Source organism: Podarcis tiliguerta, assembly GCF_965153285.1.
Source record: "Podarcis tiliguerta genome assembly, chromosome: 13".
NCBI lineage: Eukaryota > Metazoa > Chordata > Lepidosauria > Squamata > Lacertidae > Podarcis > Podarcis tiliguerta.
The window spans coordinates 41891211-41918387 of record NC_139546.1 but is presented as its reverse complement, the minus strand read 5'-3'; the positions used below and the strand labels follow the sequence as shown (position 1 = coordinate 41918387).

General features: G+C 46.1%; 1 protein-coding gene across 5 annotated transcripts; it reads left to right on the top strand.

Moving 5' to 3' along the window:
• Positions 1-72: 72 nt before the first annotated feature.
• On the top strand, positions 73-27177 carry LTB4R (leukotriene B4 receptor). Of its 5 annotated transcripts, none has more exons than XR_014504350.1 (3): positions 17621-17998; positions 24273-26770; positions 26811-27177. XR_014504350.1 is itself a non-coding variant. In XM_083410526.1 (2 exons), coding segments are annotated over exons 1-2 (1152 nt in total). In that variant the 5' UTR covers positions 73-573; the 3' UTR covers positions 4421-5004. The 5 variants fall into 5 exon arrangements, 3 of the variants coding, with proteins under 3 accessions (XP_083266652.1, XP_083266653.1, XP_083266651.1); XR_014504351.1 differs by lacking the exon at positions 17621-17998 and adding an exon at positions 20970-21718; XM_083410526.1 differs by lacking the exons at positions 17621-17998; positions 24273-26770; positions 26811-27177 and adding exons at positions 73-575; positions 3271-5004.

Below are 27177 nucleotides of genomic sequence, written 5' to 3'. Positions count from 1 at the left end.
TGTTTCTGTCACTCCCCCTGCAGAAACAAAAATTGCGAGAGGAGCTGCTGTTGCCTAATGTGAGGTTTTCTTCCTCGAGAGGCTTTGTGGGTTCCATTATCTGTGCTCCGCAGCCAGCCTCATGCCATCTAGCTGCTTCCTTTTTAAGCAACGTCCAGGCGATTTCTCTGAATGAAAGGATGAGACAAGGAGAAAAGAATGGCAGAGGGGCCAGAAGGCAAGGGGGAGAGAGTAAGGGAAGAAACACACGGAGAAAACCAGGGTCCTCTTGGCACAAATGTATTTGGGTGTGGTCTTCCTCAATGCCAGCAAGTCCCAACTTGGAGATGTAGTGAAGAAGCGGGGTGGGGGGTTGTGTGCAGAAGGCAAGTCCTTCTGCCACTCCCTCCTCTTCCATTACTCAACCTCATTCCAGCTTCCAGTCTGGACGTGCAAAGCGGCAATAGAAGCAGCAGATCAGAAGCTCTGGGAGAAGGAGATAATTCGCAGCCTAGGCAAAGGATGTGAAGGAAAGACGGAGGCAGACAGAGCAAGAGAAGCTTCGCTGGGCTCCAGTCAGAGACCAACTCACCCATGTAAGTCATTGCATTGCAGGTTCAGTCAGGGCGAAGAACCATAAGCAGATCCAGGAGAAGACCACATTGTGATAGTTCAGGTTGGAAGTTTGGGGAAGATGAAGTGGGTAGGAAGTAGGAAGTAGCCCAGATCTGGGATAGATCAAAATCAAGGTTGACGGTTTGGAAGTATGTGTGGCAATGTGTGAGAAGGATGCCAGGAAAAAAAACACACCCGCAACTCTTTCTCTCTGAGTTACACAAGAAAAAATATTGTTTTGCGTATTTTGCATGATGGTTGTTGTCAAAATAAAGGAACAGAAATATTGCACCACTCTGGAAAATTCCAGTGGAAAATTCCAGGCATTATCAGGAAAAGGGGCTGAAAGTTAAGCTGCCCAGGATGATAATGCCCTCGTACAAATCCATGGGGAAGCCACACTTGGAAACCTGTCTACAGTTGGGGTCAGCTGATGATAAAATGGATATCATAAAACTGGAAAAGGGACAGAAAAGGGCAACTCAAATGATTAGGGAATGTGGTGGTAGAACATCTTGCCCGTGAGGGAAGACTGAAAGCCACTAAGGGAGGGAAAACATGAGGGAGGTTTTTAAAAAAATATTTTGCACCCTCTGGGGAATGTGGTTAGAGAGAGGCATGCTCATGCTTTCTCTCTCTTTCTCTTTCTGCAGTAGAAATTGGGGAGCTTGTGAATCAATTGACATTGATTGGCAGGAGATTCAGGAAAGGCAGGAGAAAACTTTTTCAAATGATGACTTTTGAATGGAAGTTGCTGCCACAGAAAGGAGTGACACTGGGCCACAACCTCAGGGGGCATTGAAATGGGGATGGTGCAAATTAATGGAGGGTGGGTCTGTCCATTGGTATTATTAGACTTGATGGTTAAATGGAGCTTCCATGTTCAGTTGCAGCTGAATAACAGCTCCTGGGATCCAACCGTGAGGGAGGGCTGATGTCTTCCTGCCCTGCTTGATGGCTTCCATAAGACATCTGCCAGGCCAGTGTTGGGAGAGGGAAGATGCTGGACTCTGTGGTCCTTTGACCTGTTCGTTCTTACATAGGGTGTGACCAAGAAATGGGGTCAAGGACAGTGGTGCAGGTGAAAGGGGTGGACCATGTTGCCTAGGGGATGGGAGCCGTTGTGTGGTATAATACCATAAACAGAATAAAATGCAAGGCTAGGACACAGCTAAAAGGAAGGAGACAGAACCAAGGGGGGGGGGATGGGAGCATAAGGGAGCTGTGGGTGTTTGGGTACCCACAATAATATAATTGTGGAGGCCAGGCACCCACAAAGTCAATGAAAAAAATCAGCAGGGAGAGAAGCAGTTCAGCTCCATCCTCCGCAGCCAGTCAGCTCAGGCACAGAGACCCGTGGATAGGAGGGAGGGAGGAGAATACAATTGGCCTTCTCTAACACACACACACCAAATCATTACCCCTGATTCTGAGGCTTCATGGACAGTTGCTTAGATCATCTTCCTCCCTTCCTTCTGTTGCCCCAGCTTTGCCGAATTCCAATTTGCACTCTCCTCAGGACAGGAACATTTTCCTCTAGTTGTCATTCTTCCCTACTGATGGAGTAGTAAAAACATCACCATCATCACTTCATAGGTAAAGGGACCCCTGTCCATTAGGTCCAGTCATGGCCGACTCTGAGGTTGCGGTGCTCATCTCGCTTTATTGGCCGAGGGAGCCGGCAGTCATGTGGCCAGCATGACTAAGCCACTTCTGGCAAACCAGAGCAGTGCATGGAAATGCCGTTTACCTTCCCGCTGGAGTGGTACCTATAATAATAATAATAATAATAATAATAATAATAATAATAATAATTTATTTGTACCCCGCCCATCTGGCTGGGTTTCCCCAGCCACTCTGGGCGGCTTCCATAGAAACCAAAAATACACTAAAATATCACACATTAAAAACTTCCCTGAAGGTAGTTATTTATCGCTTTGACATCTGATGGGAGGGCATTCCACAGGGCAGGCGCCACTACCGAGAAGGCCCTCTGCCTGGTTCCCTGTAGCTTTGCTTCTCGCAATGAGGGAACCGGCAGAAGGCCCTCGGCACTGGACCTCAGTGTCCAGGCAGAACGATGGGGGTGGAGATGCTCCTTCAGGTATACTGGGCCGAGGCCGTTTAGGGCTTTAAAGGTCAACACCAGCACTTTGAATTGTGCTCGGAAACTATTTATCTACTTGCATTTTGATGTGCTTTCAAACTGCTAGGTTGGCAGGAGCAGGGACCGAGCAACAGGAGCTCACCCTGTCACGGGGATTCAAACTGCCGACCTTCTGATCGGCAAATCCTAGGCTCTGTGGTTTAACCCACAGCGCCACCTGCATCCCCTCATCACTTCATAGGCTAACATTAATATTAATAATGTTGTCGTCATCATGCCCTTCTTCCTAAAGGAACCCGGGACTCTGCACTGGAAGCCATACAAATACACTCAATAATCAAAACATTTTGAAAGTTACAGTGCATACATAAAAGAGAGAGGCCCCTGCCCCAGTGAGCTTACAGTATCAATTTCAGGGAGTGTAATAGACCACAGCAGGAAAGAGAGATGCAGAGAAAGCACGAGATGGCTGTGAGCAAAATAGATTGCAATTTGCCAAGGTTGACAGGGGTTAAGGCGCAGTTCAGTTCCTCCTGGCTCAAGCTTTTCTTCTTCTTCCTTCCTGACAGGGAGTCCCCAGCCCCTCTTTCCAGTGGTGCCACCAACAACTGCACCCACACCTCTGGAAACAGCACCCTCCTGTCTTCCCCGACCTCCAGTGTGACTGGCATTGTCTTCCTACTCCTGGCTGCCCTTATCGGGCTGCCTGGAAACCTCTTTGTCATTTGGAGTATCCTCTGGAAGATGAAGCCGAGTCACCGCTCAGTCACCTGCCTCCTAGTCGTTAATTTGGCAGTGGCCGATGGGGTCGTGCTTCTCCTCACTCCTTTCTTCATCATCTTCCTCATCTTCAAGAACTGGCTATTCAGCCTAGCAGTTTGCAAAGGGGTCTACTACCTGTGCTGCATCAACATGTTTGCCAGCATATTCATCATCACCCTCATGAGCGTGGACCGGTGTCTCGCAGTCAACCAGCCCTACTTCTCCCAAGCCATTCGCAAGAAGCACTTGGTGGTCAAGATCCTGTCAGGGATTTGGGTGGCGGCCATTTTGTTATCCATCCCGGCCCTCCTTTTCCGACAAGTAGTCAAGGATCCCTCAGGGAGGTACATCTGTGAGCCCTGCCACCCCAGGCCGAGCCTGACCATCTTCCACTTCACCTTGGAAACCGTGGTGGCCTTTGTGATACCCTTCACCATCATCGTCGGCTGCTATTCTGCCGTTTTGATCCGCCTCAGGGGAGTGAAGCGGAGACAGGGGGCTCGGACCGAGAAGCTCATTGTCGCCATTGTCATCTGCTTTGCTGTCCTCTGGGTGCCCTACCACATCGTCAACGTGCTCCAGGTAGCTTCTAACTTGTCGTCAGGGCGGACGGCGGAACGACTGGGGCAGGCTTGGAAGAGTGGCAGAGCGGGTGCCACAGCCTTGGCATTCCTCAGCAGCAGCATCAACCCTGTGCTCTATGTCTTCGTGGCTGGGAACCTCATCAAGACCTCAGGGGCCAACTTCATCGCCCAGTTCTTTGAGGGGGCATCCGATGGGCTCGGCAGAAGATCCCAGTCCCACAAAAACCTGGCCAAAGACTTGGTGGTGGTGGCAGGAGCTGCCATGGGCATGGACCAGCAGCCCCTGGAGAGTTGTGACGGGCTGGACAAGGACCAAGACGGAGGGCCGGGTCTTGGTGGCACAAGGGAGCAACTCGGATACAGACACTCCTAGACTGAATCATGCCAGGTTTCAACACAAGATGTAATTTATGCTTTATGAGTCAGTCCTGCCAGCTCAGTATTGTTTACACCAGGTATCTTCAACCTTTTCAGCCTCAGGACCAACTTATAATGCAAACATGCATTGGGAGACCTGTTTCTTCACCTTTTGCCATAAATTTGCATGGTGGGAGTGCTCCTGGTGTGATCCATCTTGGATTGAGCCACAACTCACGAATGGGGCCTGACCCACAAGTTGAAGACCAGTAGACTAGCAGCAGCTCCCTGGGGTCTAAAGCAGCATGTTTCCCCAGCCTGGCTGAGAGATGCTCAGCATTCAACCTGGGACCTTCTTTACACAAAGCATGCCCCCTACTGCTGAGCCATCTCCATCTCCATCTGCTAGGCCTGGCTGTCTTAGCTACTCTTTATTTGGAAACTTGGCTTCTAGGAAACTCATTGAGACCATGTCCACACTACAAAGCTGCTAAATTACTTCCACAGCTATTGTTCCTTCAACCCAAGTCAGGTTTAATCTGATACTCAGTGCACTAAGCTTAGTCATATATATATAAAGGTAAAGGTAAAGGGACCCCTGACCATTAGGTCTAGAGTCGTGACCGACTCTGGGGTTCCGGCACTCATCTCACTTTATTGGCCGAGGGAGCCGGCGTACAGCTTCCGAGTCATGTGGCCAGCATGACTAAGCCGCTTCTGGTGAACCAAAGCAATGCACAGAAACACTGTTTACCTTCCCGTGCCTTCGAACTGCTAGGTTGGCAGGAGCTGGGACCGAACAATGGGCACTCACCCCATCGTAGGGATTCAAACCGCCTACCTTCTGATCGGCAAGCCCTAGGCTCTGTGGTTTAACCCATATATATATTTCCGCCTTCAGGGCAAGATGTGAAACTTATAAAACAAAGGGTGACTCTGGGCATATACAGAGTGTCTCCCTCCTCAATAAATAATCTACACCTGAGGGATGAGAGACAGGGAAGAGCTACACCTCTCAGTTCTTAAATTAAGTACAACTTCTATTCTGGAAATGTTGGAGGGCAATAGTATAGAAGTGGGGGAAATGTAGGTGAAGAACTGCTGGTAGGTTTGCTGTAGATCAACAAGGTTTTCTGAGTCCCATTTGTTTAGCAATAGCAACAGCCTTTCTTATCCCAAATTATCATTATCATTCTATTATTACAAGAGTTAATATACCACTTAGCACTGTGGCCTTTGCTCTCTTTTCCATTTTATTTGTGCTTTAACAGTAAATTGGTACATCCATTTCACAATATTCTTCATTATCCTTCTACATTATTCCACTTCCCCACACACCCTCCCATGGGTTCCTTTTTATTCTTAGTTTTGCTACATATCTTTCTACACCTTCTAACTGATTTAGCTGCTGTTCCTATATCCAGTCCGATTTGGAGATTTATGTAACTGCTATAATTCTTTAAATATTCCCCAAAGTTTTCCTACTCCTCTATTATGGTATGTTCATCCTGGTTTCTTACATTTGCAGTCAGCCTCACTTACTCCACGCGTTCTATTAACTTATTCTGCCAGTCCTTTTTTGTTAGACTGTTTTTGTCCTTCCACACTTGTGCATAGGCTATTCTGGCCGCAGCAGTTGCTTAAAGAAAAATATTTAATACGTTCTTAGGTATCTCACCCTCTATTATACCCAAAAGGAACATCTCGGGGGGTGGGTTGGGGGGTGTCATCCTTAACATCCTTTTTATTTCCCTCAATATTCCCTAGATTTCTTACACCCCCACTGCATGAGCACTGTGGCTTTTGCAACAGGGTTAGGAAACATACAAGATCGATCAGAATTAACCATAAAATCAGAAAAGCCTCCTTAAAATGCCTGCTAAAATAAAGGTAAAGGTACCCCTGCCCGTACGGGCCAGTCTTGACAGACTCTAGGGTTGTGCGCCCATCTCACTCAAAGAGGCCAAGGGCCAGCGCTGTCCGAAGACACTTCCGGGTCACGTGGCCAGCGTGACATCGCTGCTCTGGCGAGCCAGAGCTGCACACGGAAACGCCGTTTACCTTCCCGCTAGTAAGCGGTCCCTATTTATCTACTTGCACCCAGGGGTGCTTTCGAACTGCTAGGTTGGCAGGCGCTGGGACCGAACAGCGGGAGCGCACCCCGCCGCGGGGATTCGAACCGCCGACCTTTCGATCGGCAAGCCCTAGGCACTGAGGCTTTAACCCACAGCGCCACCCACATCGTAAAATAGTCTTCACTAAATGCCTCACTAAGGGAAGGGGCCTGTCAGTCAGGAAGAAGTTCTGCAGAAATGGATGCACAATGCAGAGCCATGGGGGAGAGGGGTTGCTAACAACAACTCCCTCCAAGATCTCTGTGACCAGGGAGGCATGTAAAGTATCAGATGGTTCTTGAGGTATCGTAGACACAAATTGCTAAAGGCCTTGAAAATTACTCCAAGAACCGTGAACTTGGCCCACTAGCATAGGGTCAACCAGTGCAAACTTTTAAGTCTAGCCTTGAAATTTCGCACCAGCTGGAGCTTCCAGACCAGTTTTAAGTAAAATGGGGACATAGGAAGCTGCCTTTTAGAGAGTCAGATCATTGGGAACCTCAGGAAACATAGAAAGCTGCCTTGGACTTTGGTCCATCTCATTCAGTATTGTCTACACTGACTGGCAACAGCTCCTCAGGATTTCAGACCAGAAGTCTCTTCCCAGTCCTACCAAGAGAAGCTGGGGATCCTGGACTTTCTTCAAGCAAAGGATATACTCCACCATTTAGCTAAAGCCCTTCCCCAAATTTGGCTGATGAAATCAGGCTTGAATAGGCTGCTGAAATGAGGAAAGTTTTGGGGCAGGTGGGGAACCAACAACAGGTTTTGCGCAGAAAAGAAATGTGAGCTCAGCTCTGGTACGGAAAATCAATTCCTCAGCTCAGATGAGCCCAGATGTTCCTTAATTCTAAAGCCATCTCTCTTTCTAAGCCCCTTTCTAAGCTTTCTTTGCTTCTTGGGGCTGGGGTCACAAAGATGACAAAGGAGACCCCACATTTTTGAAGTTTGCTATGGTGTGAAGGAGATCAGTATTGTCTAATCAGTGACTCAACTAAGGTTGGATGAACTGATTTTTTATATATTTTAATGTAAGTTATGTTGTTTTCTGTACAGTTTTGCCCCCTCTGCCTCTCTTGTATGTTAAATGGGCATGTTATCCATCTTAATGTGGAATATTTCTAATCTTACGGCGGGGTTTGTTTTTGTTTTTTTGATAAGCTAAAATGGGCTTGGGTATGCCCACAAGGAAAGAGATCTATAGATCCACTCTGACAAAACCTGCATAGCATTCCTTCGCTATCTGCCTGCAGCACAAGTGCCCATTTTTGGAAGTTAAGAGCGGTGAATTCATTCTTGTTTTCTGAAGGTAGCAGGATCCAGTAGGGGCTTCTACACACAAACACATCTCTAATTCCAAATTTCATGCTGTGAGCATCATTGCTTTTGCAGCCGAATGGGCACAGCCAAGATGCAGCTATTGCCAACAAGCAGGGGGCAATCCAAGGTTTTCAGAAGGGCTAGGGAGGGAAACTCCAAGTGGGAGAACTCTAAAATCAGTCCAATGAGGACTAAGCATGCTCAGTGGCCATGGAATGCCAGCTGATTACTGGAGGACGGGAGGAAATCAGAATTTGGATGTGAACAGCAGCACTCCACGCCACTCATTTTGTCGCAGGTCTCACTTTTGAAACAGTTATTCTGCATGTGAAACCTCCTTTCCATATGATGAAGAGGAGTAAAAATCCAAAGTACATCCTTATTTGTGTCGGATTGTTTGCAATAATAAACTAATGATTTCTTGTGAATTGCTGAGATGTGCCCATTTGTTGTTGTTTTAAATGAAACGTCAGTGCAAATTTCAGGTATTGTAAGCAGAGTGAGAGAGGAAAAAAAATATGGATGATATTAGAATTGGAGTCGGCCCTACTGTTAGGCAGAGTGAGGCAGATGCTTTCAGGTACTGTTGACAGTGTAAGACTCAGCTGTCAGTTTGATCAACTTCTGTACAGTAGTACCTTGGTACTCAAACGGCTTAGCTGCTGAACAAATCGGATCCCGGATGCCGCAAACCTGGAAGTAATTGTTCTGGTTTGCAAACGTTTTTCAGAAGCCAAATATCTGACTTGGCTTCTGCAAGAGTGCAGGAAGCTCCTGCAGCCAATTGAAAGCCACACCTTGGTTTTTGAATGGTTTCAGGAGTCGAACGGACTCCTGGAATGGATTAAGTTCAAGAACCAAGGTACCTCTGTACGTGGAAGGGAGGGTTGTGGTTCGAGGACCCGATCCCCGCGTAGTGGAATGAAAACACAAGGACACGTGATATAAGGTTAATGGGCAAGAAAAGGCCACAACTTTATTGATTACAGCAAGTGAAAAGGCATTGGCTTAGGCATTGGATTACGTCAGCTGACTCCACCCCCTCAGAGAGGGGTGAGTCTAAAACAAGGGGGGTTTATTCACCAGTAGGTGGAGCCTGTTGATGCTAATCCAACTATAGGCTCTCCCCTGATGTCATCGAGGGTCGTGCCATGGCCTCCCGCCAAGCAGGCATCGGACAGAATACACGACCGCCGGATTCCTTTAACAAAATACCCAAAATTGAAGGCGCAGGCGATGGCCACACCTAGCCCTTCGACACACCACAACACATTATTCCAATGCCTAACCTACCCACCAATACCATGAAATTTGTGACGATTGCTACGAGGTAGGTGAAAAAACCAAAAAGCCTAATGCCAAATGGAAAAATTCCTACCAGCCCCCCCGGACAACCAGGGCGACCAACCTAAGGTCCATAGCAAGGCCAAAAGAAAACTGAGACCCTGAGCTCTAAGGGAGTGGAGGGTGGGTGACTCGCGACGGGACAACAAAAAGTGAGGCCGGAAGGCTGGTGCCGCAGCAATTTAGGCTGCTAAACACGCCCCCTCGCAGGCACCTGGTTGGGTGCCTGCCCGTGGGCGTGGTCGCCAGCCAGCTGAGTGGGAGGCAGGGAGCTAACGCCCCCTGCTTGAGGCGGAGTCCGGCTCCCGACCACAACCACTCCCCTCTCTTGCAGGAGGAGAGTCTTTGCCACCTTGCAGTGTGCCTCAGGTAGCAAAACGTCTTGGACAGCTTTAACTGAAATAAGTGGAGGCTGCTTTGTTAGACTGAATGGGGTACTGCTACACCATTCTCAATCTCCCCTTAACCAATCCTCACTGTCTGCCTTCCTATTTACATCCAGCTCAGCCCAGTGGGTGACACTGGCTGTCAGCCTCTTCCTCCTGAGTCTCAGCATTGATCCCCAAGTAGAACACAGCAGAGAGGAGAATAGGGATAAAACTAGTATGAGTTGGCTCTGCTTGCCATTGACTCTGGCGCCACCTACTGTTTGCCTCCATTTCTTCAGACCTTCCAGTTGCAACTGGCACAGATCACAATTTATTGGGCTCAAGAGCTTGAACAGACGTACTTCAGTTGCAAAGGGATTATTCATGAGAGGAACAGACTCATTTATGAAAGGTATGCCCAACAACGTTACCCATTTTTTCCTGTCAAGGTTCATATCCCATCAACACACACACACACATGCATACAGAGGAGATTAAAGTTAAAGTTAAAAGGTAAAGGTAAAGGGACCCCTGACTATTGGGTCCAGTTGTGACCGACTCTGGGGGTTGCGGCGCTCATCTCACTTTATTGACTGAGGGAGCCGGCATACAGCTTCCGGGTCATGTGGCCAGCATGACTAAGCCGCTTCTGGCGAACCAGAGCAGCGCACGGAAACACCGTTTACCTTCCCGCCGGAGCGGTACCTACCGTATTTATCTACTTGCACTTTGACGTGCTTTCGAACTGCTAGGTTGGCAGGAGCAGGGACTGAGCAATGGGAGCTCACCCCGCCGCAGGGATTTGAACCGCCGATCTTCTGATTAGCAACTCCTAGGATCTGTGGTTTAACCCACAGCGCCACCCGCGTCCCTAGAGCATGCAATTAAATGGCCATATAGCAAACCTCCAGGGACAGAGGCAGTATATCTGTGAATATCAGCTACTGAGGACAAAGGACGGTGGTTCCCTTCATGCTCTGGCTTCCCTTAGGTGACTTGCTGGCTTATGTAGGAAACAGGATTTTGGCATGTTCTAGCAAAGCTTAAGCAACTGCCTTACACTGAGCTGAGGGTCTGCCTGATCTAATGCTGTCTCTATCTACAGAACTCCTTCAGCTTCCATGCTACCCGTTCTCCCCATTGCAGGTCCCCTCGAGACTGATGGGGGATCTGTTCCCTTGGCTACTTTAGAAGCATGTGGTTGGGTGGGGGGAATGTATGATTTGGCAAAACTGGATTGAGTCAGCTACTTGGGGTTCGTTGGTTTCACCTAGGGCCCTTACATTTTGACCCTACTCTAAACCTGAGCAATGAAATACACGCAATACGTCCATGCTACAACTAGGGCTGGGCAAATATGTTGATTTCAGTTTCTCTAAGTTTTGCAGTCTGAAGCTCAGTTCTCCACATTGCAGCATCAATTTAAATTTATTCATTTTTAATTCGCCAACCTTTCGGCGCAAATTGCTGACAATGCATACATTTTTATGTGCAATTTTGCCCAATACGTGTGTGCACATTTCCGCAAAGCAGCGTACCCAAAGATAATGCGATTTTATGTCATTTTCATTAATCTGTGCACTTCTGGGCAACAGTACCCCAATATATACACATTTGTACGTTAAACGTAGCTGGAGAACTTCACTGCAAAATTCAGGGGGAAAGTGAATTTTGAAGACCGGCTTGCGATGTGCCTCTTGCTTTGGAACGTATGAATTAAGTAAGTGTGAACTGAATAGGATTTCTTCCCCGTCCCGAGCAGGAATGAGGCACAATCAAATATTTGCATTCTTTTTAGCAATGCGCCTGTAAGGAGCCGAGCCTCACTGGGCTGAGCACTTGCAGAGACTCTCAAAAGTGAATTGGTGAACTGGTGCTTGGAGAAGAGGCTTGGAGGAAATCAGTGAGAGTTTGCAAGAAGGAGTGTTGTCCCATTCACATCCCAGTGTGTCCATGGTGGGTACATGCAAAAAGGATGCATAGGGCTATATTCTAACTCCACTGGTGGAGGCAGCTTGGCGCTTAATACCAGCAGCTGGCAATCCCAAGTGGGAAGGGCACTATGGCACTCACATCCTGCTTGCAGGCTCCTTGCAAGCATCTGGATGACTGTTGAGTGAGGAGCGCCAGTGTGAGAACAGGGTCACTGTGCCTTTATTGGGCGTTATACTGGAGTGGATGAATCATAGAACTGTAGAGTTGGAGTCATGGGAGTCATCTTGTCCAATCCTGCACAATACAGGAATCTTTTGCCCAACATGGGAATGAATGAATGAATCTTTATTTGCGTAGCCATTGGCCATAGCAATAAAACAACAATACGATATACAAAGAATAGAAACAGAAATTATATAATACATTTTAGGGTTTTGAATCAGTAGTCAAATGGCAGATCTTATTCTGATTGCCCAAGCTAAAAACCTTGCAGCCTTTGCTGCCACCTGCTCATCTTGATCTGTCAAAAGAAAGGACACTGTGGCAGTGGTTGGGTGACCCGGAATGGACAATAAAAGAGGGGTGATAATCTCATTCCTCAAGTCTTTATAAAGAGTGCGAGCCAGAAGGGCATGTGCCACCGAATCGGTACTGCCATCTCCACAGGGACATAAGCGTTTCTCGTGTGGAATCTGTTGGAATCATCCCTCAAGTACAGCCGGCCCAACATGGGACTTCAACCCATGATCCTAAGATTAAGACTTCCATCCTCTACCAACTGAGCTATCCATGAATGATGTTTATATATAGTGGGCAGGCGAAGAATTGAAAGTTATTACTTTTTCTGTTTTGCATTTTAGAATATTCATTTAAACAACCTTAAAATATCAATGAATTCCCTTCTTCTCTTTCCATGGTTCATTTTGCATAACATAAATCCCTGCATATTTTATATAAACTAAACCATTCAGTATTCCATTATTACAGCCATCAAAACTTAGAATCAAAAATTATTTAAGCTGCTTAACTCCCCCCCACACACACACCTTCTTTCTTTCTTTCTTTCTTTCTTTCTTTCTTTCTTTCTTTCTTTCTTTCTCTCTCTCTTTTAATTCCTTTTTCTTTATCTCTTTTTCTCTCTCCTTTCACTCCTCTCTCTTCTCTTTCTCGTTTATGCCTCTGGATTCATGTTTTAGTTTGAAACCCCCCCCAAATAATAATAATAATAATAATAATAATAATTGTATCTTTGTATTTCTCTTTGTAAACTCAAATCAAATTTGGTTGTTAGAGTACTGGACTTGGACCTGAAAAATGGGTTCAAAGCCCCACCCAGCCACAGAGCTCACTGGGTGACCTTGGGCCAGTCACTGCCTCTCAGCCTAACCTTCCCCAAAGGGTTGTCTCGGGGATTAAATGTGGAAAGGGAGAAACATGTGTACCACGTTGAGCTCCTTTAAGATAAGGGGAGATATAAGTGCAATAAAATAGACGATAGACTAAATGAGCTCTTCTTACATTCTTCAGGGCACTCTTGTGGGCCTTCTCTTCTATTAGTGTGTCCTAGTGCTCTGAGCATCACCAAGCACCTTGGTCTACTGCCCACCATGAATTCTCACAAGACCTCCGATATAATGCCACTGTGGTAATATGGGGGATTATAATAGCATCTAGAGTCCTCCATCCAACACTGATCAGAGCACCACAAAAAGTTTCAGTCGAGGTCCATCTTAAGAGTTAGGGGTGAAGCTTCCCCAAAAATGGACCGCCAGCAGCTGCCCTAAGGTAGCCCTGATCCAAAGACTAAAATTGCCTAATTACACCAGCATCTTTAAGCTAAAGATGAAAACGTCAGCAGATCCCAGCATTGATTTCTGGCTCTCAGATTCTGGTGTCACTTGAAAGCAGGAGAATTCTCCACAGGCAATAAACCTGCTTGGGTCACAACAAAATTCGATTTCTTGCCAAGAGTTCTTGCCAAGGGAACAGGAAATGAGTCAGCCGTGAGTCAGGAATTTGTTGGCAGAGACCCGGCACAACACCAGGGGGTGCTGTGGTAGAAGCGTCTGGAGGGACAACGGGTTGCGTTGCTGCAAGCAGCAAAGGGATTTCAAGGTTGGGTCATTCTAGGGACAATGTTTCCTAATCTTTATTGCCTAAAGGCTTGTGTGACAAAAAGAGGAATTAGATTCACACCGTTGAAACAATCTGGGTGGCCTAAATATATACATATATTGCCTCACAGGCAGGAATTTGCAAAGGGAACCGTTTCCACATCCGGGGCATGGAAAGAGACTGACAAAATCACACACACAGGTGTACCCGTGTCCCGTAACACTGCTGGAACCTGTAGAGACTGCGGTGGAATGAGAAAGAGCAGTTGGTGTGAGGCACAGGCTTCATATTATTTTAGCTATATGTTGGCTGCACCACCAACATCAAACTGCCCTCAGCAGGCCCTCACCTGCCTGCTTTCTGACTTACACCCAGTCCAGGGACTGGTTGTCAACTTCCTCTTCCTTAATCCCACTGTTGTCATGAAAGAACCCCATAGGGAGGAGGATGTGGGCAGAACTGGAAGTACTTGTCATGGACTCTGGCCCCACCTATGGGGGCCTCTGTGCCTTCCACCCTACCAGACTCAAGAGGTGCCAGGCTCCGCTGCTTAGCTTTGTAGCTGTGCCTTTAACTGGAAGATTTAGAATCCCCCCCCCCCATACAAAGGTTGTCAGTGTGCCCCCACTGCCGCCAACATCTGGCTCTACCAAGGGACTTCATATTAGAAGTTTCTGCTTGGAGAGGAGTGCATTACTCTTTCTTTCTTTCTTTCTTTCTTTCTTTCTTTCTTTCTTTCTTTCTTTCTTTCTTTTTTAATTTGTCCTGCACAATGGAGGCAAAAGCATTGAATAAGGGGTGCTTTTTCCTCTGGAGGGAGAAAAACAGTTGGGTTGGGGTGCATCTGATTGGAATGGTAAGGGGAAAGCCACCCCCCATTTTGATCAATTTTAGGCCCCAAGTAGCTATTTTTCAAAACTAAATAAGTAAAAAACAAGACATCACATCTAGTTTGCACTTCATTGTAATCTGGAATATAATACATACCGTATATTTCGCCCCATATGGCGCACCGGACCATAGGGCACACCTACTTTTTAGGGGGGGAGGGGGAATTATTCCCCCCCCCCAGCCCCAAAGAGCAAAGAAGCCAAGACAGCCAGCGGGATTGGCTTCCTCTTTAGCCACGTGCAACCTCTCCAGTCAGGAGAGGTTGCGCCCGGCTTTGTTTTTAGCCGTGGGGCTGGGGAGGGGGAAGCCCAAGCTTCCCCCGACCCCAGCCCCCAAAACAGGCCCAGGAGAGGCGGCAAGACTGCGTGCAACCTCGCCACCACTCCCGGAGCTTGCGGGGCTGGGGACGGGGGAAGCGGGCTTTCCCCGACCCCCGACCCCAAAACAGGCTATCCGCAAGCCTTCGGAGCCCGGCGGGAACTCCCGCCGGGCTCAGAAGGCTTACAGATAGCTGCCTGAAGCCCTGGGAGCGCAGCAGCAGTTGGCGCTGCACTCCCTGGGCTTCAAGCTGCCATCCGCAAGCCTTCAGAGTGCTCCGAAAGCTTGCGGATAGCTGCCTGAAGCCTGGAGAGTGAGAGGGGTCGGTGCGCACTGACCCTTCTTGCTCTCCTGGCTTCAGCGAAAGCCTGCATTTGATCCATAGGATGCACACAAATTTCCCCTACATATTTGGAGGGGGGAAAGTGTGTCCTATAGAGCGAAAAATACGGTACTTAAAGGTGTTGTGGCAAGGGAAAAACTATGCCAAAATCCAGGTGAGAGAACCCCAGCAGAGATTTAAAATCACAAAACATGCAGCACAGCAAAGAATGGAAATATAGGCCGTTAGATCTTTCAAATATGCCCATCTAAGGTCCTGCCAAAACTCCCCTCTTCCCCTAGAAGAGAAAAAGACCACACGTTTGGGAAGTTTAAAAAAATGGTTTACTTACAAATTCTTCAAAGGTCAGTTTCATGTGCTTTTCCATACAGCATTCACAAAACACAGGCAGAGAGACTTTGCACCTAATAGTCCCCATTCTTCCATTGCTAATACCACAGTGAGAAGCTGAAGCAAATGTGCTCTTCTATCTTCATTAGAAATGGGGATATTACTGGTACCTCCTTTGCCAATCTAGTGCCCTCGAGATGCTTTGAACTACAACTCCCATCAACCCCATCTGGTATGAGGGGAGGATCAGTCTAGGTAATTGGAGCCCCTTCTGAGAGGCCTGGTTGCTTTAAAAGGCCCTACCCTCAAGAATGTGTTAGATTTGGAAACTCCCAGACTCTTTGCACCAGCTGCTGTGCTTAAGAAACCTATTGTTTTGACACTTCTGCAATTTAGCATGCCTTATATTGACTGCTGTTTATTTCCTGCACTTGCCTAGCATGTTTTGCACAACGGCTCGCTAACTGTGCCCTTTTTAATCAGACCACTCTGGAAACATGTTATCTTATCTGACTCAGGTATGTTAGCAACTGATAAGCAACATTGTCAACCAATAACTTCTCCTCAATGCCTAATGCTGTGTCTGTTTTGTTGCAAATATTTAGCACGTTCTAGTGTAAGTGGCGTTGGAAAGCGCTATTTTATTTGGAGCACTGTATTCTGTTCTACAGTTCATTGGTGCTATCCAGATTTGCAGGGCTGACCCAGAACTAGTCTTTGCTGCCCTAGGCATAGCAATGTCAGAGAAATCTGATGAAAATGGAATCATGAGCAGAAATTGCCAAAGTTTGCTTGTTCATCCCAAGTCCAGAACAGAAGCCAACCTAGTGAATGCAATCAGCATTTGCTGCTGTTATTTTCAGTCTGCAAATGATACATAATTGATTACTCCCAAAATTTGCTTTGTGTTTGCGTTATAATGAATTGGGCAGAATAATGTAATGACAAAGTAACTGACACAAATAATTATGTAGGTGATGTATTTTTCCCACAGCAGATAGTGAGACAAATAATATGAGATCCAGCACCGAGGGCCTTCTGGAGGTTCCCTCCCTGCGAGAAGTGAGGTTACAGGGAACCAGGCAGAGGGCCTTCTCAGTAGTGGCACCCTCCTTGTGTAACGCCCTCCCATCAGATGTCAAGGAAATAAACAACTATCTGACTTTTAGAAGACATCTGAAGGCAGCCCTGTTTAGGGAAGTTTTTAATGTTTGATGTTTTATCGTGCTTTTAATATTCTGTTGGGAGCCACCCAGAGTGGCTGGGGGAACCCAGCCAGATGGGTGGGGTATAAAGAATAAATATTATTTAATCATCATCAAGGGCAGCCTCATGCAGATCACACTGCAGTCATCTAACCTGGAGGCTACCAGAGTGTGGATCATTGTGGCTAGTGTGATAGGAATTTTATGGTCTTAGATATATGGTAATGTTCATAACTGCACATACATAGATCAACACAGGAAGACCAACCTGGAACCATTTTGATTCCTAAACTGACCAAATCCTTTCTCTGCAAGGTTAAACTGGAAAAGCCTCCCCATTGTCTCTTTCCTCACAAATCCTGTCTCAAGGATATGTCTGTTTGAATAAGGTGTGAGCCTGTGACCTGGCCCAGGAAATAAGTATTTTACCACTACAAAAGAATGGCCAGGATCCCCAGGCAATCCAATCAAGTAATTTGCCAGACAGGAGATAAACTGTGACAGGAGAAAAACAACATATAAATTTCTGTGATGTAGGTGGGATGTATGTGAGAGGTGGTCTTAGGTTACACCCCTTCTGTGATGTAGGCATAATGTTTCTGGGGGTGGTCTTGATCTACAGGATGGGAATTTCAAAAGTCTTTATAAGCCCCTGCACAGCAATTTTGGGGGTCCTCTTCCTCTCCTGCGTGTGAGGGGAGCACCCTGTTGCAACAGATCAATAAAGATCAAGCTTACTAGCTGCTTTGCTTCTCAATATTCTCTGGTTGGCCTCTGTTATTTTCTCCTACCAATGCGGAACTTATGTAAGGACTCTATATGGGCTCTTGGATACCCCATAAGGGAAAAGGGCATATTTTTATTTGCAACACTAGGCTATTCCTGCCCAGAAATAGCCCCAGCTGAAGTTGGTGAAACGCACACTATATGACTGAGGCTGCCTGATTCTCTAGTCACAAAGCTGGATCTAAGATTGCGAGCCCGTTCTTTTGCAGGAGGAATGAAACGGCACCCAAAAGAGGTGGAACCCGGTGGCTCTACCTCCATCCCTCTCACTTCTTCACCTTTCCGGCCCATCTCCAGAACCGTTTCCTCCCATCACTTACTCAACTCTTGTGAAACTTGTCAGTTCACTTCCTCTTGGGGGTCCGTGGAAGTCATTAAGAAAGAAAGCGAGGCAACAAACAAACAGACCCACATCCACCACCTCCGCAAGTGGTGATATGCAAATATAGAAACGAGGCGAGCTTCGGGGCACAGACGGCTGGAGAAGGCGGTGGCAGACAGAGAGAGATTTCAAAGTCTGAAAGGGTAAGAGGGGCTGGCGGGTTCTTTGGAGAAGGACTGTAGGTCAATGGCAGAAGAGCTGCTTTGCATCCACAAAGACCCATGTTCAATCCATTGGAATTTCTAGGTAGGGATAGGAGAGACCTTCCCCTCATCCCCAAAACCCTGGAAAGAGGCTGCAAGTCCGTGGAGAGCCGTTTGAGCTAGACTGTCTGATTTAGTATAAGGCGGTGTTTCCTTTGGTGTCCCCGTAATGGGACAACAATCAGAGTGAAAAGCAGGAGGTGTCCTTAACAGGGCATAACTTAAGCCAGGGAGAATCGCAGCAGCAGGAATTTACAGGAACCTTTCTCAATGGCAGGTGCGGTTCTGGAAGATGTGAAGCCATGACAAAACTGAAGGGTTCCTTTGACCATGTGTGGCATGCATGTTATTACTGATTGATTGATTGATTGATTGGTCTGTTTATTCCACCTTTTATCCAAGTGCACAAAGGGTGTGTGCAAGATATTCTCCCATCCTGATCTCCACAAGAACCCTGTGAGGTCAGCACAGCCTTCTGAGACAAAGAGCTATATTCACTCATGGCTATGTAGGGATCTGAAACACTTTACCACCACAACTCACTAGAATAGTTCTCCTTAGTCCTTTTTCAGCTCCCCCCCCCCTTACATTGCTTAAATAAAGTAGTGATTTGGGTAAGGGGTTGTGGGGACGTGCATGCTAGATTCCCCCCCCCCCCCCGGTTGTTTTCATCACCTGGAAAATTAATGAACCATAATTTTAACAAATTCATCTGCTGCTCAGTTAGTTGGACCAAAATATATCTGACCAAAATATTTTAAATTTAATTGCTGTGGGTTTTTCCACTATTTTCAGTGGCTTAATCTGTGGTTTAATGAATTGACTAAGTATCTGAAGCTGTACCTGTTTCTAATCTGTACTGTGGCTTCAGTCATATATACCCTAACCCCGGCAAACACTGGGTTGCATCCATACATTTAAAGCACATGATTTCACACACACACACCTTGAATCCTGGGAACTGTAGTTTGTTAAGGGTGCTGGGAATTGTAGCTCTGTGTGAAGCCAAAACTACAGTTCCCAGGAGTCCATGTGTTTTACATGGATGGTGTGGATGTGAACACTGACACGTGCCTCTGAGATGGGGCGGTGGGGAAATTCATTTGTTTCCATTTAAAACCAAACTTACATAATTTTCATTTTCCGAAACAATATGCAGACTGAAACACAGTCATCCTCCAAAATTCACACCTCTTCAGATTTAGCAAGGTACATAATGTGTGCATCGGTGAATGTGCTTGGATAAAATATGCCTAGATTCATGAACCCAACACATATTGGGGGAAATTGCTTTGCAAAAATGTGAATATTAAGCAAGATTGAAAAATTCAGACAAGAATGCTGAAATTTTTCCAGGAGGACTTCGTTTGGGCAGGATAAAAATATATATTGTAAACTGACAAGGAAATGTGGAGAAGTGACCTTAAGACTGAAAAAAAATATATATGAGAAACTGGAAGAAACAAAAATTTACATATTCACTTATCACCCCTCTAAGCCATTAAGAGGTTTCGCCTAATGTTCAACTGATATCTATCCTCCTGAAACTTTAAGCACATGACAATCCAGCTCCAGCCTCTTGCACTAGCAGAGAACAACCTCTCCTTTGCACAGGTGGAAAGATCTGTCAGATTCTCTTCTCTCAGTTTCTCAGGGTTCCCCGCCCCCAACCCCCCCCCTCAATTTTGCTATTTCTTTTTACTAAGTCCTCGTGAAAATTCTCCAGCATTTTAGTGTGACTTTTTCTCTAATAAACTTATTTGTATGCAGTTTTGACTAATGCACTCATGTCTGCAAGCAAATTCTCCTGATGCACTTTTGTATCTTGTTTTCATTACTATATTCATTCTTCTCCATACTTCCCCCCAACGTACTGTATGCATTATTGTGAATGTTCTTTGGTTGGAGAACAGCATTTTGTATAAGTGAGAATTCTGAAGGTTGGCTGTGTTTTGCTTCTCATGTTATTTCAAAAAGTGCCAATGTGATAAATTCAGATTTAAATGTGAACCAAATTGAATTTCCCTTTCATCCCTAGACCCTCAGGATCTGGAGTACTGTCCTCTCCCCTCTTAGTCTTCCCTCCTCCAGGCTAAATAAGCTCAGTTCTGTCACCCTTAACTCAGAGAACTTTGTTTCCATACCACTGACAATCTTTATTGCCCTCCTTTGAAGCCATTTCAATTTGTCTACCTCTTCCTTAATTTGCCAGAACTAGACACAGCAGCTCTCTGTCATCACCCATTTTTCTTGTTGTCTTCCTCTCAGGCCAGTCCTTGGAGAGGATTTGGCATGCTACATCCCTGTACTCCTAAATGGTTGAAATCACATGCTCCATTCCTAGACTGTATTTGTTTGTTTGTGTTTGTGTTTTTATTATATTTCCCCTTCACCCTAAGGTCCCAGGCAGGGCTAACAACAATTAAAACAACTTATAGTCACAAAAATAGGGTGGGTCCTGAAATATACACATCTCAGCTGTCAAAAGCCAGGGTAAAAAGGAAGTCTACTAACTCTCAATCCTCCACTTTTAATTGAAGTGGCTGCTTTTAATTCAGAGGCTACTTTTCTTTTCTTTTAAATAATATAATAATTTAATACTAATTTATTATTTATACCCTGCCCATCTGGCTGGGTTTCCCTAGCCACTCTAGGCGGCTCCCAACAGAACACAATAAAAGAGCAAAACCTTCCCTAAAAATGTCTTCTAAACATCAGATAGTTGTTCATTCTCTGGTCATCTGATGGGAGGGTGTTCCACCACAGGGCAGGCACCACTACCAAGAAGGCCCTTTGTCTGTAAATAATAATAATAATAATAATAATAATAATAATAATAATAATAATGGAACTGACCATCAGCATTATTGCTAGTCTGACCTCACCTCACTTAGAGTCCAACATTTTCATGTGCATTTTCATGCAAAGGAATAAAAATCAGAAGTACTCTCATGTGTTAAATAGGAGATGGCAAAGGCCATCTGTGTATGCTTAGTGCACTCTTGTCACAGGGCCGGCAAGGCTTAGCCTTTCTAAAAGCAGGTTCTAGGTGACAATAACCTGATTCAATTTCAGCTTTGACAGGTATCGTTTGGGGGTGAGGGAGGATGCCCTGAATTTTTGGTTCTTGCATGGAGAAACCACAAAGCCCACACATTCTGGAGAAAGAAGAACGGATGTGACAAGAACCACATGACGTGGCATACCGTAACCCCAGGGAATTTACATGCCATGAATACTACATTTTTCTTGCCGGCAAACAGCTAGAGAACAGTCTTGACTCATAGAGCATTGGGACAGATAGACCCTAGAAACAGCATTCAACCCGCGTTTGAGTTCTGCTACAGGTGTTTGGTGTACACTACCCTTCTCCTGGGTGGGCAACCTCAGGCATTGGGCCCAAATACACCCCTCTAGGCCACACATCCTTCCCAGACACACACCACACCAATCTTGCTTCAAACCCTCATTGAGCATTTTGATCTGGCTGGAATGTGGCCTTGGGCTCTGATAATGCCTTGTATTTGTCTGAATGTGTTTGTCTCGTGCTATGTCTCATGGAGCCCTTATCCAGGGATGCGGGTGGCACTGTTGTCTAAACCACTGAGCCTCTTGGGCTTGCCGATCAGAAGCTCAGCAGTTCGAATCCCTGCAAACGGGGTGAGCTCCTGTTGCTCTGTCCCAGCTTCTGCCAACCTAGCAATTCGAAAGTACGCCAGTGCGAGTAGATAAATAGGTACCGCTGAGGCAGGAAGGTAAACGGTGTTTATGTGCACTCTGGTTTCTGTCATGGTGTCCCATTGTGCCAGAAGCGGTTTAGTCATGCTGGCCACATGATCTGGAAAGCTTTCTGTGGACAAACGCCGGCTCCCTCGACCTGAGGCCTTTGACTCAACTTAACTGAACTTAACTGTCCAGGAGTCCTTTACCTTTACCTTATCAAGGAAAACCCAACATATTTGTTGGAACATCAGTACTATGAGAAAAAAAACCACACATTATGGTGCAAATCAAATGTGATACAAATGTGATACATAGATATATCTGTGTCTATTGTATTTATCTGTCTGTACACACAGAGAGACACACCTACTGAGGTTCTAGCACTTATCAGAATGGGTGTTTTCACTTAAACTTTTATCTATGGGTTATCTATACCCAACAATATCCACACACACACACCCCAGCTGCTTTTATCTTCCAAGAGGAAAAAGCACCACTGATGCAACATTTTTGCTCCATTGTTGCAGGGCAAACACGGAAAGGGAAATGGGATACGATGGAGCTCCTCTCCAAGAAGAGTCTTGGTAGAGGGGCATGCACAAACACACACCCTATGCACTCCTGTGTGTGTACACACACACACTTCCCCCTTTCTCCCATCGCAAAACAGTTGCCCCACCGTTTATGTAAGAACTGCAAGGAAGTTGCTTCATGGGCTTTAAAGAAACTAGAAGTCTTTGTTCTTTTAGTCGAAGGCAGCATTGGACGTCACTGTCAATTCAGGTGGCACATCCTCTATGAAAGTCCATGGCTGCAGGATGGGGGCAGCAATCACGAAATATTTTGCTCCGCTAGATTTGAAGTCTGCCCCCTTGAAGCGAAGCTCAATGGCTTAAGAGTTTTGTGCTCCAAGTATAACAGAAAGAGCGGATCAACGGGCAATTCTATTACTTATTTATTTCTATCCCACCTTTTCTTCAAGGAGCTCAAAGTAATATCCATGGTTCTTCCCTCCCCACCATTTGATACTCACAACGACCCTGTGAATTAGGTTAGGCTGAGGGGTGGTGACCAACCCTAAGTCACACTCAGTGAGCTTCATGCCTGAGAAACAGCTCCAGCCCACCCATTAGGCAAGGTGAAGCAATTGCCTCAGGCGGCAGCAGATCCCAGTGTAGATCTTTGTTCCCCACTTGTTCCCATTGTACAACTTCACTCACACCTTCATCCCTGGCAGGGAGGGAATTTGCATTTTGTGGTCTGCCTTAGGTGCCAAAATATCTTTGGCTGTCCCTGCTGAGCAGGGATTTGAACACCTCATCTCCCAGGTCCTAATCCAACACTCTAGTGACACCCCACTGGGCAGCATCAAGCCTCCATCTCAAAAGTCCCTGGCCTCCTTGGCTTGGCTGGCTGGCAGCAGGTGAAGTAGAAGTGCCCCCTTGGCTACTCTGATTAGCCTGCTAACACCTAGAGAATAAGGAGACAACTCTCCCTTCCCTGTGAACTCTGTATGAACTTGTGATGGAGAAATCAGTATCAAAGAGTGAAACAGCATAAGGAGAGGCAGCAAGCAACAGAAGCATGTGCAAGAGAGCTAGCAGAATGCCCCCTTCACCGGTCCCATGCTAGAAGAAATAATAATAATAATAATAATAATAATAATAATAATAATAATAATAATTTATTATTTATACCCCGCCCATCTGACTGGGTTTCCCCAGCCACTCTGGGTGGCTTCCATCAGAATAGTAAAATACAATAGTCTATTAAACATTAAAAGATTCCCTAAACAGGGCTAAAAAACCTCAAGGAAGCTCCTGTTTAAATATCCTAGCTCTGAAGTATGGAGAGCTCCTGGTCAGTGTGGACACCACCAGGTTGGGTGAACCCAGTGGTCTGACTCTGTAAAGCGGGCTAACTTCCCAGGTTCCAGCCTAAATGCCACCAGTTCGGCCCATCAGCAAGCTGAAAGTTCATATTAAAAGCAATGCTCTGAAAGTAGAGAGCAACACCCAAATCAGATAGGGCTTCAGGCAAGCCTTTTAGCTTATCAGCAATTAGCACCTGGCGTCAAGAGCAAGCTCGGGAGCGGTGGGGGGAATCAGGCATGGGTGCGGTCATGCTCTGCAACCCTGTAGAAATGTTTTCTGCCTCGAGTGTTGTTTTGCTCAGTCTTTTTGGCGAGCAAACCCAACTGAGCCACTGTTGCTACAGCAAGAAAGACTCAAACCTTTCCACTCATTGTGCGTCGTTAACCAGCTTTGGGGACCAAGGAAAACTGTTGTCTGGTAACACTAGCATGTGCATGATTACATCCAGCAGCCGCTTTGCACAAAAAGAAAAATAGTCTCAAAGCTGCTTGATGAGCTAGAATGCATTAGAAAAATGCTAATCAAGCTCTGGTCCAAGTTTGACTCGAGAATAAAATGTGTGCCCGCAGTCATAAACATTCTGCTGATGTTTCTCTCCCTTCTTCTTCCCTACACAGTTCCTCCACTGCTGTCTGCCACCCAAGAGGACCATGAGCGCTTCCAACATCACCCAGAATGCAACATCAGCGCTATCGCCCTTGCCAGGCGCGGCAGTTGGCCTAACTGTGCTCTCTCTCGCCTTCATTCTGGGCTTCCCTGGCAATGCTTTTGTGGTTTGGAGCGCAGGCTGTGTTGTCCGCAAGCGTACGGTCACGTGCCTCCTCATCCTTCACCTGGCCATAGCTGACTTGGCAGTGCTGCTCACGGCGCCCGTATTCCTGCGGTTTCTAAGCACTGGGAACTGGGAATTCGGCGAGGCGGTCTGCAAAGCCTGCCATTACATCTGTGGGGTCAGCATGTACGGCAGTGTGTTTCTCATCGCCCTCATGAGCTTGGACCGCTGCTTAGCTATCTCCAAGCCCTTCATCTCACAGAAGATACGCACCAAACGTACCACATGGCTTCTGGTTTTGGCAATTTGGGTGGCTGCTGTTTTCTTGGCCATCCCTGTACTTTTCTACAGAAAGGTGATTTTTTGGAGAAATAGGTATATTTGTTTAATCCTTCATCCCACAACCAATCATTTGATCTTCCACAATCTCTTCGAAACCATCACTGGGTTTGTGGTGCCTTTTGTTGCCGTGCTCTACAGCTACGGAACCATCGGCCTGCGGCTGAAGGAGACCCGTTTCCGTCGGAAACGCCGTACAAACCACCTCATTGGACTTATCGTGCTGGCCTTTGCTATTTTCTGGCTCCCTTATCACACAGTGAACCTTCTGGATGTGGCTGCTGTGTGGAGCGGCTCTGAAAATGTCAAAGAAGCCGCTAAGATGGCTAGGCCAACCTTGGTGGCTCTTGCCTTCTTCAGCAGTAGCGTCAACCCCATCCTTTACGCCTTCAGTGGCAGCTCTTTCATTCGGTCAGCCGGCTTCGGATTCATGGCCAAACTCTTTGAAGGAACTGCCTCAGAAGTGTCCAGCTACAGGCGTGGTAACAGCCGGGACCATCAGTACCAGGCAGACGCCAAGTTGGCCACCTTAAATAATGTGAGTCCCGAGTCTATGACCATGTCTACTAACCCAGTGGAGAATGGATCATCTCGAGAACATGAAGATACTTTTAAACCTCTCAAGTCACCTTGAAAGCCTACTGTTTTGTGGAGTGGTGTGGATTCTGTGCATTCACAGATGGATTGTCGGACCCATCGTGGTTTCATATTGCGTGCTAGAAATGGCCTCTCTTTCCATCCCTCCCCCCCCCCCCCAGTTACCCTTTATCTGAGATACGCAGGTCCCACACATCTGTAATCTGCTGTGTGGCATGAAGATTTCATTTGGAGGCACACAGCTGTCGTATTGAGATTTCCCTCAAAGCGCTCGCTCTCAGGCCTAGCAACCAGCTTCCTCAAAATATTGCCCGCCCAGCACCTCAAAACTGTGACGTCCTAACTGAAAATGCATTACAGAAACTACATAGGGCTTTTTGATTATTCAGTACAAACATTTAGGCACCATAAATGAACACTGTTTGGTTAAAAAGCAAGGTCTACAGGTAGCCAAAGAGAGGGCATTGAACATATGGAGTGTCTCACATACCACATTAGCCCACCTAAGCATCTAGGGGTTGTAGCTGTACTCTAAGTTAGAGTAGACCGACTGAAACGAAGGTGCCTTAATTAACCATGCTCATTTATTTCAACGAGTCTACTCTGAATATGACTCAAATTGGTCACAAACCAGAATTGCTGTATTGGTAATTCCTCTCTCTTTGTGCATGCTGAAACCTGGCCTCCAATCTTTTAAAAGTTTTTCTTACCTCACTAAATATGCCTCAGTTTTTCTATCTCATCCTCAGGGTGCTTTAGAATTTATGATTTCAGTGGGTATATGGAGGGTCAAGCTTACCTTAGCAGTGAAAGGTGAAAAGATGTATTTGTGGGTAGTATTAACTAAGCTTTACTAAAAGCAGACCCATTAAAATTAATGGACCTAAATTAGTCGTATTCATTAATTCCAGTGAGTCTACGCTGAATAAAAATTAGGTTTGTTTGATTTACTTCAATAGAAGCTTTTTTAAAATCATCATCATCAATTCAATAGGCATAATAGAGGTACAAAAAAATCAGTGCAGTACATCCAATGAAGACTTATTATTTCAAACTTGCCATATTTCCAAAAGTGAAAATTCGGACACAAAAGTTGTTTCGCTGTACATTTCAGCTGCTTTGCGAAAATTTCACCCAGGCGCCATTTTTGAAAGACAAATCCCAGCTATGTCTGGGAAATATCGGGTGTATAGCAGCCCCAGAAAATACTCAAGACCATTAGGAAAACTAGTTTTCCCATTGTACCACGGAGAGGGAGTCCTATGTGGCTGTATTTATTGTATATAAGGCAAAATCAGGGGACTAGAAGGGAGTTTCCACTGTCCCGACTGTCTCACTTCCTCCCCGTTTTCCTTCCTCATAAGCAACAGTGATGCACCTGCCCAGAATTATGCATAGTTCCACCTGGTGAGCCACTTCTGCTTTGCACATTTAGAGGAAAGCCTAGCTGAGGACATCACAAGGCTTTCAGGAAATGCTGGCATCTGGGGAGGTTATAGATTGCAGATCACCAGAGTGGATTTCTAGAATGAAAGCAGGGACACTCACAAGCAGTCCTCAGTTCCTTTGAAGTAGGGATGGACGGAACCATTAATTTCGGGTCTGTTTTCAGTTTTACATGTGCTAATTCATAAATCCTTTCTATGCTGCATCTGCATCCATCGGCATTAAAAAAAGCAACCAGTCTGTATGGAAATCTGTATTTGAATACACACTTAAATATGATTGTATCAAAAAATACATATTTAAATACATATTTTATCTCAATGTACACACTGTTGAACACATTTTATAATAAAATATGTATTTTAAAA